The sequence below is a fragment of the Phyllopteryx taeniolatus genome, chromosome 10 (assembly GCF_024500385.1).
Source record: "Phyllopteryx taeniolatus isolate TA_2022b chromosome 10, UOR_Ptae_1.2, whole genome shotgun sequence".
In the NCBI taxonomy this organism is placed as follows: domain Eukaryota; kingdom Metazoa; phylum Chordata; class Actinopteri; order Syngnathiformes; family Syngnathidae; genus Phyllopteryx; species Phyllopteryx taeniolatus.
Genome location: NC_084511.1, coordinates 29,568,985 through 29,583,631, shown reverse-complemented (window position 1 = coordinate 29,583,631; position 14,647 = coordinate 29,568,985). Strand labels below are relative to the sequence as shown.

At 48.5% G+C, this 14,647-nt stretch overlaps 1 protein-coding gene across 24 annotated transcripts in view; it reads right to left on the bottom strand.

Annotated features, from left to right (window-relative positions):
* Nucleotides 1-14,647, bottom strand: part of LOC133484589 (protocadherin alpha-C2-like) — a 285,315-nt gene that overhangs the window by 18,897 nt on the left and 251,771 nt on the right. Inside the window, exon 1 of one of the 24 annotated variants that reach the window (XM_061787430.1) lies at nt 9,045-12,491. The exons of 18 other annotated variants lie outside the window; for them this stretch is intronic. In XM_061787430.1, coding sequence (XP_061643414.1) covers nt 9,045-11,414 — 2,370 coding nt within the window. In that variant the 5' untranslated portion in view covers nt 11,415-12,491. 5 more of the 24 variants (XM_061787439.1, XM_061787417.1, XM_061787429.1 and 2 more) reach the window with 5 other exon arrangements.

Genomic DNA, 14,647 nt, shown 5'->3' with positions numbered 1-14,647 from the left:
GCACCCTTGCATGTCTTCGCAATACCAGCTCGCATCTGCCGCACATACTCGGAAGGACGCTCCTAGGAAACCGAGGAGAGCATCATTTCATTAAGGCTGAGAGCAGTTTCCATGGTAACCACAGACAGCGGCATCTGCCTCACTTGCACAAAGGACACGCCCTTGTGTGGGGAGAAAAACAGGAAGTGCTACACATACCACAAAAAGATCATGTATGGGTGCTAGTTTACTTTAGAGAAATACATAACACCCTCAAAAAGCCCCGCCCAGCAAACCAAATATTTCTGCCCTTTCGAAAAGGTACAGCAATGTGTACAATTTATCGAGCCACTTTGCTGTGAACCTCATGTAGAATAGTGTCCTGAATGTTCAATAATTGAATGCGTTCTGCAGCACTGAGGGAGCTCGAAAGCTTGATATGGCACACCCTGATGTCATCCTCTTTCGGATGCTGACACATCAGCACATCCGTAAAGCCCTCTCGCATCTCAGCTCGCCCATCGTTTCAATATATTGCAGGGCCGAGCATCCACATACACGATGCTACGATGGCTGAACGCCTAAAAGCCTTTCCTCAATCTCGTCAGCTACGCAGGGCCACGCGGTCGCCTTTCCCGGTTCCACTAAGATCAGCATTAGGGTCTGTCCGCCCCGCCCAGGCGCAGAGAGGAAGGCTGATGGCGCGCTGAAGCTGCAGTAGCAGCAGCAGCGGGGAGCGGAAAATTACCTACCCCTCCCCCCGCCCAGCCTTCTCCCCTCACATTTACAGAGAACTGCGACGAGCACAACACTGAAGCACTTTTATGCACGGAGAGGGCTTGGAATTGTTTAGAGAAGTATAACATATGGGGGAGAGCGCAACCGAGAGAGCAGCCATCTTTAAATCACAAGATGACCCACTTGTCCACACACACGCACACGAGATGGCTTCACTGCGTGTGAGCACACAAAGCCTCTGTCAAATCTCCCTCAGAGTGACGCAAGGGAGCGTCGACAGTCACATCGGACCTCGCTTGTTTGCGCCGGACCGCTCCCTGAAACGAGGTCGTGTCGTCTGAGTGACTCTCGGCATCACAGATTCGCCGTGTCGCACAGTGCTGGACGACACTTTTGCTGTCCCGAAAAAAGAACATTTTCAATGCATAGAAATGAAGACACAACACTTAACAATACATTGAAAATATCTCCAAATATGTTGTCTGTGCTTTGCTTGAATGCACCAGCGCTGCCTGTGCAGTGTACACACATTAGGAATGCTAATGAATATATATATTAGATCATGTTTGCAACACTCCGGGGCTGCGAGCGCACATGTTTGCGGCGATGGACATTAATTCCCTGTTAGTTCCCTCAGCTGCTCTCCTCCTCAGCGATCGGCAGTGAGGAAGAGGGGGATGGGAAAGCGTCGCGTGCACGAGGCGGGGGGAGAGGGAGAAGCTAGCTTTTGGATGGGAATAATATCTGCGTGTTAAGCATCATGAGGAACGCGTGACAGGCACGGGTGAGGAAATAAAAGTCAAACTGGATTAAGGGTGGTACTCCGGGTTCTAACTGCACAAACTAATTTGGTGCCGCACGCTGTTCAATTAACAACGTGCTTGAATACGATAATATGGAGTGAATAGCAAGCCACAGAAAATGACTTCCTTCCCGCATATGCCCCTCCACGTTTGTATATATTGTCGTCACTTTGCTATGATTGTGCCCAAAGAGGATATATAAAAGGCACAACATAATCAATTAAAGATGTTGATATGGAAGCAATACAAGTATTTCCTGAATTGCATAGCTCCTTTGGACTTATATTCCTGTTTTTGCAAACCTACGCACATACACTGTTATACGATAATTATGTGTCAAGATATTTGACAAAATCACCGTTAGTCATCGGCCACAGTTATCGAAAAAGAAAACAAATAAACAAGTCTGCATTGTTAAAATATCTATTCTGAATATGGGAAGACGGCTTATACTCTTGATCTAATGTGGTCAGTTTGACAAGAAGACCATTAAATTGCATTTGATATGATTATGTATTTTCAGACATGGTAATAATCAAAATTAGAATGTTACTGGTCATAATGGATACATGAACATAGATATGCTGACCCAGTGGTGGTCCTGCATCCGTTCGAAAACTTTGGTGCAGTAATGAAACAAGTAAACTTCTGTACTAATGAATTAGTGCAATAAGCAAAGTGGCCACATCTAAATATTATGACGTAGACGCAGTCAAAACAGACACACCGGCCACAACATTAGGTACAGCTGCACAGTCAAATGGGATCCAATACAAGAGCTGTATCTTAAAAAAAAAAAAAAAAAAATCTACCTGTACAAAGTTAACAGTTCTCTTTTTGATAGAAATGTATAGATGTCAGTTATTGTCTGGCACATTGTTGATGCAGACAGAACTATACCGTATCATATTGAACGGTGCACCAAGTCATTCTGAATGTTTTGTGCAAAAACAAACACGTAATTTCCGAGAGTATTCCACACAAAACCGAAGTTTAACCACGTTAGTTTAACATGAAGACAGCTGAGTAGTAACAAAAAAAAAAGACTTACTCGGAAACAAAACATTCCATTTGGGTTGGAGAGCACTCATGCTAACGCTAGCTAGCTGGTCAAGGACGGGATCTGCAGTGACACCTCCAGCCACAGGCGGCAGGAGTGAGCCCAGCCACATTTCCTGACAACTGACGATTTAAAAGCGAAGAAAATGATTCCAATCGGTTTGCTTGTGTGGGCGAGAAGACGCAGTCAAAACATGAGCGAGGCAGCGTCTTTGCAATGAACAAACACCGTGGCGCGTTCGATTGTTATACGCGGTAGTTAACAAATGAGTGCATTTCCGACCCCGGCAAAGTTGTCTTTTCAACAGTTTCACCTCAAACTGGCCGTTTGAGCCACATTGAGAGCAGACGCAGGTCAAACGTCACATTTCCCGCGCAATTTAGGCGGTAAATATGTCGCCCATCCACTGACATCGTGCCCGTCCTTCACAAATATCACTGCTTTAAAATCAACATGTGCTGTTTTCACCGCGATAACACAAGCGGAATCCCAAATAAGTAACATTTCCTGATGGATGAACACGTGACAGGTTAGTCATGTTGTAGAAAGGCTCGTCGTACATTCTCCATTGAACTTGCTCTGTAGTTGTTTAGTGCATTTACTGTTATGCTGAATGTGTGTGGTGTATTGAATCAACAAATAACTTTATTGCTTTATTTTCAGTTTTCAGGGAACCATCTATGGGTTGTGCCTCATAAGGAGCGTGGAAGGATGAATAAACACTGGACAGGTTAGTAAAGTTATTGGAAGGCTGTTGCTGTGTATTGTGGATTGAATGTCCTTTTACCTGAACAGTTGAGTCTTATGTAATATGAAGTTTGGTTTTTTTAAGCAACTGTTGCTCGCATTGTGTTTAATCATTGGCCCATACTCCAAAATAATGCTAAATATAAGGAGCGCTTTTGTAATTTTGTCAAATAACTTCAATAAATCATATTCATGTTAGTTTACAGCTGGTAACACAAACAGTATGAATGGGAATAGGCACCAAATTATATTATAGCACACGTTTATACAATTTATTTGAAGCATGTGCATCGTTTTACAAAGTTCTATTTGAGTTCCATTTGTGACTGCTATTTTTGTCATGGTATATTTGAAATTATTGAGCCTGAAGTTGGTTTTAAGGCCAACCTGGTGCCATTAAAACGCATTCACTGCCATTGACGGCTGTTGAATTCAAATATCCATGTTAACATGGAGGACTGGCAGAGATTAAGCAGCAAAATAATGTAGTGAAATAAAATGAGCCATTGTTATCCTCACAATGTTCAGGTTTTTCATGAAAAGTCAGTTATTTATTAAGGTCCCTTTAGTGCAGGCATCACAGGCATAACATTCAACAATTTGTTATATGATCTTGGTATAATTCATAAAATTCTAAATATAATTGACTCATTTGTTTTTACGTAGAACTAGACCTTCCAATGACATTTAAAACTGCTCGTCCTCACACTGTAGTTTATTTGTATTTCATTCTGTGGCATATGCAAACAACTGTGTTCAGCAGTAGCGGTGGTACTAGCTTGACTAAATTTCTCACTAGCGAGGTCGTAGCATCGCTAATTTCATCATTAAGTAGCTTTTCTTCTACTTTTGTGATCGCATAGCATTAGCGCAGTAGCGTTTACATATGCTACGTTTCCGCAGGCAGTTGTAACCCTTAAATGCATCATCCTATGTTTGGTGTCACAGATTACGTAGCTGTCAGTGCCAACAAATTTTGTGGAACAGTACGGATTATGGAAAGCGCGCAACTAGATACAAATGCCACATCGCTGTCAGCATTTCATCAATGTCACGACCACGTCTTTACAAATTCCTGCTAGTTTTCAAGTCCCTTGGGCTTGTCCCTTTAGGGGTGGCCACAGTGTGTCCGTTTCTTCACTTCCTGACCACACTCACCAGTGCTCTGGACGGTTGACCCCAAGTATTTCAAGTCCTCCACCCTTCCCATCCCTTCTCCCTGTAGCCTCACTCTTCCCCCACCACCCCTCTCGTTCATGCATATATTCTGTCTTACTTCGGCTAATCTTCATTCCTCTGCTTTCCAGTGCACGCCTCCGTCTTTCTAACTGTTCCTCCACCTGCTCCATGCTTTCAATGCAGATGACAATGTCATCTGCAAACATCATGGTTCACGGGGATTCCAGTCTGTCAGCCTATCTATCACCACTGCAAACAGGAAGGGGCTCAGGGCTGATTCCTGATGCACTCCCACCTCCACCTTAAATTCCTCTGTCACACCTACAGCACACCTCACCACTGTTCTGCTACCCTCGTACATGTCCTGTATTATTCTAACATACTTCTCTGCCACGCCAGACTTCCGCATGCAGTACCACAGTTCCTCTCTGGGTACTCTGTCTTGGCTTTCTCTAGATCTACAAAGACACAATGTAGCTCCTTCTGACCTTCTCTGTACTTTTCCATCAACATCCTCAAGGCAAGGCACCGTAGTGATTTCTGAGAAAGACTACTCTCAGTCAGCACCATGGACAGTGCTCCTTGCGCCTCACAACAGACACGGCAAGAAAAAGGAGACGTTTACTGATTCAAGGACATTAGAACTCACCTTCTCACTATTAGGCAAAGTCTGAGTCCTGCCGAAGGTGTCCCCGCCGTGAATGCTGATGAGTTCCGCTTCCCCCGGCGGAAAGGGCGAGGGGAAAAGCACCAGGTCGCTCTTGAGCGTGTCCGAGCCCAAACACACGTCATACTGCTGAGTGGCTTGGGAGTAAGACCAGCTCCCGTCGGGGTGGGCGGCGATCATCGGGGCGCCGTCCGTCCGTCCGCGGCACTTGAAGGCCACGAAAGCCAGCAGGCTGAGCAGAAAGACGAGCGACACGGCCGCAATGGCGATGAGCAGATACAAGTGGAAACGGGAGAAGCTCTCCTCCTTTCTGGGCACGTGTCTGAACTGAGTGCGGATGTCGGCTGTGCTTTCCAGCACCAGCACATCAATAGACACAGTAGCCGACAGGGAGGCTTCTCCGTGATCGCACACCAACACCACCAAGGGGTGACTTTTCAGGTCATCGTCACTCATTCTCCTCTTGGTCCGAATCTCCCCGGTGCCGCTTCCGATCCGGAAGAGCTCGTCGCCGCCGCCGCCGCCGCCTTTGGGCTCGGACAGGTGATAGGAGAGCAGCGCGTTGTATCCCGAGTCCGCGTCCACGGCCCTGATCTTGGCCACAAAGTAGCCCGCTTCGGCGGAATAGGGGACGCTCTCGCCGTTCGCCGAGCCGTGCTCGGAATAGGGCGGCAGGATGCCGGGACTGTTGTCGTTCTCGTCCAGGATGAAAACGTTGACGCTCGCCTCGCCGCTGAGCGGGGGAACGCCGCGGTCTGCGGCCTGAACCTTGAACTCCAACGTCTTCAGCGTCTCGTAGTCGAACGACTGCAAAGTGACGATGTCGCCGGTCTCCGAGTCGATGTTAATATTTGATCTCACTACGTCATCATCGCGACTATTGCTATTAATAACTGAAAAGAATATTTTTGCATTTTCTCCCACATCTGGATCATCTGCACTCATGGTATAGATAAGTGCACCGGCGGGACTGTTTTCCTTGACAAAAACATGAATGACAGGTTCTCCAAAGCGGGGCGCGTTGTCATTGATATCAGAAACATGCACAGTAATTACGCTGGTACTGGACAGCGAAGGAACGCCTTCATCAGACGCACTTATCGTAATAGTATATTTGGAAACCTGCTCTCTGTCTAGGGCTCCGTCGACAACCAAAGAATAGTGGTTTTTGTACGTGTTTTTGATTTTAAACGGGACAGGCTCAACGATGCGAACAGTAACGACGCCGTTTTTGTCCGTGTCGTTGTCTTTCACCGTTAAGAGTCCCACCATGGTGTCGGCCGGCGCATCCTCCCTCACCGCGTCGACCAATGACGTCACCGATATTCGGGGGGCATTATCATTAACGTCGATGATTTCGACGAGTATCTTACAATACGATGCTCTCGAATTGGAGCCTTTGTCTTTTGCCTGCACTCTGACTTCAACCGCGTTGCCCTTTTCGTGATCCAATTCACCGTTGACCGTAATTTCCCCCGTCACTGAATGAATTGCAAATTTGTCAACGTCACTGTCACCGTCGTGATTGATAAAAGAATACCGAATTTCTCCATTAAGGCCCTCGTCTAAATCACGAGCATGCACAGATAAAACGCTTGTTCCACGCGGAGCATCTTCAGTCACTGTGGCTTTGTACAAGGCGTTGTCGAATATTGGAATATTGTCGTTCACATCCTGCACGAGGATTGTGACTTGGAGCGTCCCCGTTTGAGCAGGTTTTCCTCCATCCAGAGCCGTTAACGTGAGCTCGATCACCGACTGTTTCTCCCGGTCCAGAGCTCTCTGCAGCACCAATTCAGCAGACATGGATTGCTCACCCGCATTCTGCACATCCAGAGAGAAATGCTCATTTTGGCTCAGCTGATAGCTTTTCACCGCGTAACTGCCGACATCTGCGTCGAATGCTTTCGGTAAAGTAAATCGTTCTCCAGCAAAAGCCGACTCTGACACATTTAGAACAATCGCAGGCAGCCGGAAATACGGGGCGTTGTCGTTTATGTCCACAATTTGAAGCTCAAAGCGATAGAGATTGAGCGGCGCGTTTGCAATGGCTTCCACCTCCAAGGAGCACTTCGCGCGGCGAGAGCACAGCTCCTCTCGGTCTATTCTGTCCTTCACCACAAGCGTTCCCGTTTTGGCATTGACCTCCAAATACCTGGCATTCGGTCCCGATATTTGCAAACCTCGCAATTCCAAATCCTGGCCGTGGAGGTGCAAGTCCTTCGCTAAATTCCCCACAGTGCTCCCGGGGCTGGATTCTTCCGTCACGGAATAAACGATCTGTGCGGATGCCACACTCCAAAGGTGAAACAAAGGCACGGAATAATATATCCAAAGACGAAGAATGTAGTCCAGTTTCATTCTCGTCCTGGCTTGTTAGACAGATGCCGCCGAAATGTTGAACAGCGCCGTGAACATTTTAACACGTCCGAGTCACAGCGAGAAATGACGATTTTGTAACGGCGAACAAAGAATGACTATTCATCTCCCGATATGGCGGAAAAGGAGGAGCGTTTCTCACGGGTTGCACATCTGTGGGCCGAGGGGGACATCTTGTGGTCAAAAATTACACATTTTCTGCCAGCTCAAAATGGCACATTTTCTTTTGTGACACTACAATCCAAATTCATCGTTCAAATTGGAGCACACGTCTACGTAATCGCCCCACCTCTATTCTATTGAAGTTATTATTCTTATTTTTTTTTTTTGACCTGACCAGTCAACTACCTGCTAAGAGAGACACGATTGGTCCTTTTTAAATCCTCTTTTGTCTTTCCTCAACCGTTGAGCCAATGATGTAAGGCACCCATTGCATTAAAAAAATAAAATAAAAATCTCACAGCATACCAAACAAAATGGTCACAAACAGTATGGATAATGAAATGGAAATGATCGCATCTCAATTTCCTCCCAAAAGTATTCAAATGTTCCGCCTGGCACGATACGTCGCTGGCATAGATAGATGGACCAAGATATTTTTGTCATGAATCAATCATTTGGTAACAAACTTAGGTGAAATTGCGTCATTTTCCGCGACACCCCTGATGATGTCTATGTATAATTCCATAGAAAAAAAGTAATCAAGCCAATTTGTTTGATTATGGGTCAAGAACAAGTAAGGACATCGAACAAAGACAGTAGATACTAACAAACACACAAACAAAATGTACTACGGCTGTGAGATTTGTATCATCTACATTACCTTCTGAGTGCAAGTACAGGAAGAACATCCTGGAAAGCAAAAATCTATTCAGACTACAGATCAGAATGATTGACGTCAAATGTGGTCAAAACCATGCAAGGTCCACCCCACATCGTTCTTTGAAAATGGGACAAACTCAATTGCGCGTTGCTAAGCAACCTACTACACGTTGAAACACAAACATCATGCGAGCGAAAGCTCAAGCCAATCCAACGCAAGTATTATTTGCACATTCACTGCTGGTTGATGGTTCGTGGAATTCAACAAAGCTTTTCCCATTGCGAACTGAAACAATATTCAGCACCAAGGACAGCGCGGTTTATAATGGAATGTGTCGTGTTCGAGGCCTGGGTGCCATCCCAGCTGACAAGGCATAAAAGACAGGTTGAAAGGTGAACTCCACCCCAAACTTGTCACCATGCAACCAACAGTGGGGTGTGAATTCACACCGCAACCGCTGCAAGAACATCGACTATGCGTACCGCTACACTTGGGCCACGCTGTTCGATTGAAATCCATAATTTCTCTCGAATTGCCAAACTTCGACGAATTATCCAGTCAGTCTAATGTTGATATTGCTGATTATACATCTGGAGGAGCACGATGTTATTGAGGAATTGTAAATATTACTGGTTGAGTGGGAGCATTCAAAGACAAATCTGAGCCTACCTTCTCGCTATGAGGCAAAGTCTGAGTCCTGCCGAAGGTGTCCCCGCCGTGAATGCTGATCAGTTCCGCTTCTCCCGGCGGAAAGGGCGAGGGGAAGAGCACCAGGTCGCTCTTGAGCGTGTCCGAGCCCAAACACACGTCATACTGCTGAGTGGCTTGGGAGTAAGACCAGCTCCCGTCGGGGTGGGCGGCGATCATCGGGGCGCCGTCCGTCCGTCCGCGGCACTTGAAGGCCACGAAAGCCAGCAGGCTGAGCAGAAAGACGAGCGACACGGCCGCAATGGCGATGAGCAGATACAAGTGGAAACGGGAGAAGCTCTCCTCCTTTCTGGGCACGTGTCTGAACTGAGTGCGGATGTCGGCTGTGCTTTCCAGCACCAGCACATCAATAGACACAGTAGCCGACAGGGAGGCTTCTCCGTGATCGCACACCAACACCACCAAGGGGTGACTTTTCAGGTCATCGTCACTCATTCTCCTCTTGGTCCGAATCTCCCCGGTGCCGCTTCCGATCCGGAAGAGCTCGCCGCCGCCGCCGCCGCCGCCTTTGGGCTCGGACAGGTGATAGGAGAGCAGCGCGTTGTATCCCGAGTCCGCGTCCACGGCCCTGATCTTGGCCACAAAGTAGCCCGCTTCGGCGGAATAGGGGACGCTCTCGCCGTTCGCCGAGCCGTGCTCGGAATAGGGCGGCAGGATGCCGGGACTGTTGTCGTTCTCGTCCAGGATGAAAACGTTGACGCTCGCCTCGCCGCTGAGCGGGGGAACGCCGCGGTCTGCGGCCTGAACCTTGAACTCCAACGTCTTCACCGTCTCGTAGTCGAACGACTGCAAAGTGACGATGTCGCCGCTCTCCGAGTCGATGTTTAGCATCGTCGTTATCGGAATTCCATTCGCATCCCCCAATATTGCATACGTCACTCTTGCGTTCTCATTCATATCTGAATCTTTTGCGGTTATTCTGTGGACAGTGGCGCCCACAGGACCGTTTTCTTGGACATAAATATTCATCGTGGATTCAGAGAAACGTGGCGCGTTGTCATTAACATCTGCTACTTGAATGGCAATAAGACTTGTGCTGGTTAGAGGAGGGCTCCCCTCATCATTTGCAACAAGAGTGACATTGTAAAAGGCGTCTTCTTCCCTATCAAGTGGGCCATCGACAACTAGAGAGTAATAGTTTTTATAATTAGATTTCAGCTTAAAAGGCGCAGAGGCGCCTAATCTGCATTGAGTATTGCCATTCTTCCCTCCGTCCTTATCAGTCACCGTCACTAAAGCCACGACGCTCCCGAGCTCAGAGTCTTCGTTAACCGGGTTCGTGAGTGACGTCACCACAATTTCTGGAGCATTGTCGTTCACGTCGAGCACTTCCACGAGGAGCTTTGCATTGGCCCTCCGAGGCGACAAACCTTGATCGGTCGCTTGGACGTGAATGTCGTACGCCGCTTGCGCCTCGTAATCCAAACGGCCTTTGACAGTGATCTCACCCGCGTGGGCATCGATGAAAAACACGTCTGCGGGGTCAAAATGGGCGCGTTTAACAAAAGCGAACCTCAGCCTCCCGTTGTCCCCTTCGTCCAAATCTGTCGCACTCAACTGAATCACTAAAGACCCAGGGGGCGCATTTTCTTTCACGCGAGCCTTGTACAGCGCTTGACTAAATGAAGGCGTGTTATCGTTAGCATCCAAAACATTGACATTCAACAACAACGTTCCAGTTTTGGAAGGCTTTCCTCCATCAACGGCAGTAAGTGTTAATTTAATCGCGGCTTGTTTTTCTCTGTCTAAAGCTTTCAGCAGCACCAACTCAGCTGAGACACTCTGCTCTCCGCCGCCTTGCACGTCAAGAGAAAAATATTCATTTGTGCTCAGCTTGTAAGTCTTCACCGAGTTTGCTCCGATATCAGCGTCAAGCGCCAGCGGGAGTAAGAAACGCTCGCCCGCGGGTGAGGATTCAGACACGTTCATTGAATGCGAGTCCTCCACGAAGCGAGGTGCGTTGTCGTTCAAGTCGTCAACCAGCACCTCAAGTCGTTGCAGCGACATCGGCTTTCTCAGGATGGCTTCGAAGCTGAGAGCGCATCTTGTCGCCTTTGGACACAACTCCTCGCGGTCTATTCGCTCGGCGACATAAAGCTCTCCCGTTCGAAAATCGGCCTTGAAATATTCCTTACTGTAAACCGACACCACACTGAGATCCCGAGTTTGAAGGTCCCTCACGTTGACATTTAAGTCCTTCGCAAGGTTGCCCGCCACGGTTCCTTTGTCCACCTCTTCGGAAATAGAGTAGGAAATCTGCGCAGCGCAGCAGTGCCATACATTCACAAGAAAGAAACAGCACAGCCGCGACGTTTTCCGTCCACCGCCCATCGCTATTTCCACGGATTCCCACGTCGGAAACACAGCTTTTAACCACAAAACAACGCCCGATCGCCCATAATTCCATCCGCTATCCTCCTCCTCCAAATATCTTCGTCATTTGGGCTCCGCACACGACGCGAGCAGCCTGATGACGCGACGCCCGACCGCGGAGCCAGTGAGCGGACACAAAGTGGTGGTCTGATGCGACCTCAAGCGTTCAAACTTGGGATAAACACAATTTGCCTCAAAAACACAGTATGTGGTTCTGAAAGCGGTTACATACTGGATATCGATGGCTTCAATCGAGAGGGGGGGCGGAAAAATCAAGTGGCAACAATCAAATTACAAATATTAGTTTTCATACAAATATTATGAAGTGTTCCGATACAAATAAGGGCCATGCTCAATCATTGTCAGAATGAAATGAGTGCAAATGCAGGACGATCATTCTGGAATGATGTGAAGGAGTAAACAAAACACATTCCACTTGAGTTCGAAAAGCAAAAATCTATTCAGACTTCAGGTCAGAATGGTTAATGAGGTCAAATGTGGTCAAAACCATGCGAGGTCCACCCCGCATCGTTTTGTGAAAATGGGACAAACTCAATTGCGCGTTGCTAAGCAACCTGCTACACGTTGAAACACAACACAAGCCAACCCAACGCAAGTATTATTTGCACATTCACTGCTGGTTGATGGTTCGTGGAATTCAACAAAGCTTTTCCCATTGCGAACTGAAACAATATTCAGCACCAAGGACAGCGCGGTTTATAATGGAATGTGTCGTGTTCGAGGCCTGGGTGCCATCCCAGCTGACAAGGCATAAAAGACAGGGTGAAAGGTGAACTCCACCCCAAACTTGTCACCATGCAACCAACAGTGGGGTGTGAATTCACACCGCAACCGCTGCAAGAACATCGACTATGCGTACCGCTACACTTGGGCCACGCTGTTCGATTGAAATCCATAATTTCTCTCGAATTGCCAAACTTCGACCAATTATCCAGTCAGTCTAATGTTGATATTGCTGATTATGCATCTGGAGGAGCACGATGTTATTGAGGAATTGTAAATATTACTGGTTGAGTGGGAGCATTCAAAGACAAATCTGAGCCTACCTTCTCGCTATGAGGCAAAGTCTGAGTCCTGCCGAAGGTGTCCCCGCCGTGAATGCTGATGAGTTCCGCTTCCCCCGGCGGAAAGGGCGAGGGGAAGAGCACCAGGTCGCTCTTGAGCGTGTCCGAGCCCAAACACACGTCATACTGCTGAGTGGCTTGGGAGTAAGACCAGCTCCCGTCGGGGTGGGCGGCGATCATCGGGGCGCCGTCCGTCCGTCCGCGGCACTTGAAGGCCACGAAAGCCAGCAGGCTGAGCAGAAAGACGAGCGACACGGCCGCAATGGCGATGAGCAGATACAAGTGGAAACGGGAGAAGCTCTCCTCCTTTCTGGGCACGTGTCTGAACTGAGTGCGGATGTCGGCTGTGCTTTCCAGCACCAGCACATCAATAGACACAGTAGCCGACAGGGAGGCTTCTCCGTGATCGCACACCAACACCACCAAGGGGTGACTTTTCAGGTCATCGTCACTCATTCTCCTCTTGGTCCGAATCTCCCCGGTGCCGCTTCCGATCCGGAAGAGCCCGTCGCCGCCGCCGCCGCCGCCGCCTTTGGGCTCGGACAGGTGATAGGAGAGCAGCGCGTTGTATCCCGAGTCCGCGTCCACGGCCCTGATCTTGGCCACAAAGTAGCCCGCTTCGGCGGAATAGGGGACGCTCTCGCCGTTCGCCGAGCCGTGCTCGGAATAGGGCGGCAGGATGCCGGGACTGTTGTCGTTCTCGTCCAGGATGAAAACGTTGACGCTCGCCTCGCCGCTCAGCGGGGGAACGCCGCGGTCTGCGGCCTGAACCTTGAACTCCAACGTCTTCAGCGTCTCGTAGTCGAACGACTGCAAAGTGACGATGTCGCCGCTCTCCGAGTCGATGTTAAGAAGTGATGAAACTGGAATATTCCCCGGATGGCTATCTAACAGTGTGTATGACAATTGAGCATTTTGGCCCAAATCAGGGTCAACTGCTTTTATGGAGCAAAGAGAATATCCTATTGGACTATTTTCTTTGACATACACATTAATGACAGGTTCCATAAATCGAGGCGCATTATCATTCACATCAGAAACGTGAACGGTAATAATTTTTCTCGTGGACAGAGGTGGCCTTCCATCATCTGTGGCTATGATGGACACATTATAAAGCGAGGCGTTTTCTCTGTCTAGCGCTCCATCAACTACTAAAGAATAATCATTTTTGTAGTTGGAATTGAACTTAAAGGGAACAGATCCGCCCACCTGACAGTTGGCGACACCGTTGTTCCCAGCATCCTTATCGCTCACGGTAACCAAAGCAACGATTGTGCCCGATTCTGCGTTTTCCTTGACCGGCGTCATCAGGGACGTCACCGTTATTTCGGGGGCATTGTCGTTCACGTCAATGATCTCGATGAGCAGCTTAGCATGCGCGCTACGAGGAACGGGGCCTCGATCCGTTGCTTGAATCCTGACTTCATAAGCGGGAGTCTCTTCATAATCCAAAGCAGCTTTCACGGCGATTTCTCCCGTTTCCCAATTGAGACCTGAAAACGTTGGACGGGTCATTGTTGCCCCGTTGGATGAAGGAATACGTGATCTTGCCGTTCATGCCTTCGTCCAAATCTGTTGCGTTCAATTTGATCACGTGTGAGCCCTGTGCGGCATCTTCCCTCAGGCGCACTTTATACAGCGACTTGCTAAACGTGGGCACGTTGTCATTGACATCGAGCACATTGACGCGTATTTGCAACGAGCCAGATTTTGGAGGTTTCCCTCCATCGAGGGCAGTGAGCGTGAGGGGGATGAGTGATTGCTTCTCTCGGTCTAAAGGTTTTTGCAGCACCAATTCGGCAGACACGCCGTGGTCTCCTCCGCCCTGCACGTCCAGTGTAAAATGTTCATTGTTGCTCAGTTTATAGCTCCTCACCGAGTGGCTGCCAACGTCTGCGTCCACAGCCACCGGGAGGAAATGCCGCTCTCCCGGCAAAGCCGATTCCGAGATGTCCAAAGTGTGCGCGCTTTCCACAAACGCAGGCGCATTGTCGTTGATATCCAAAATATTGATCTCGATACGATGCGCCGTCATCGGATTGTTTAACACAGCTTGTATCCGCAACGCGCATTTGACCACATTCGGACAAAGCTCCTCCCTGTCTA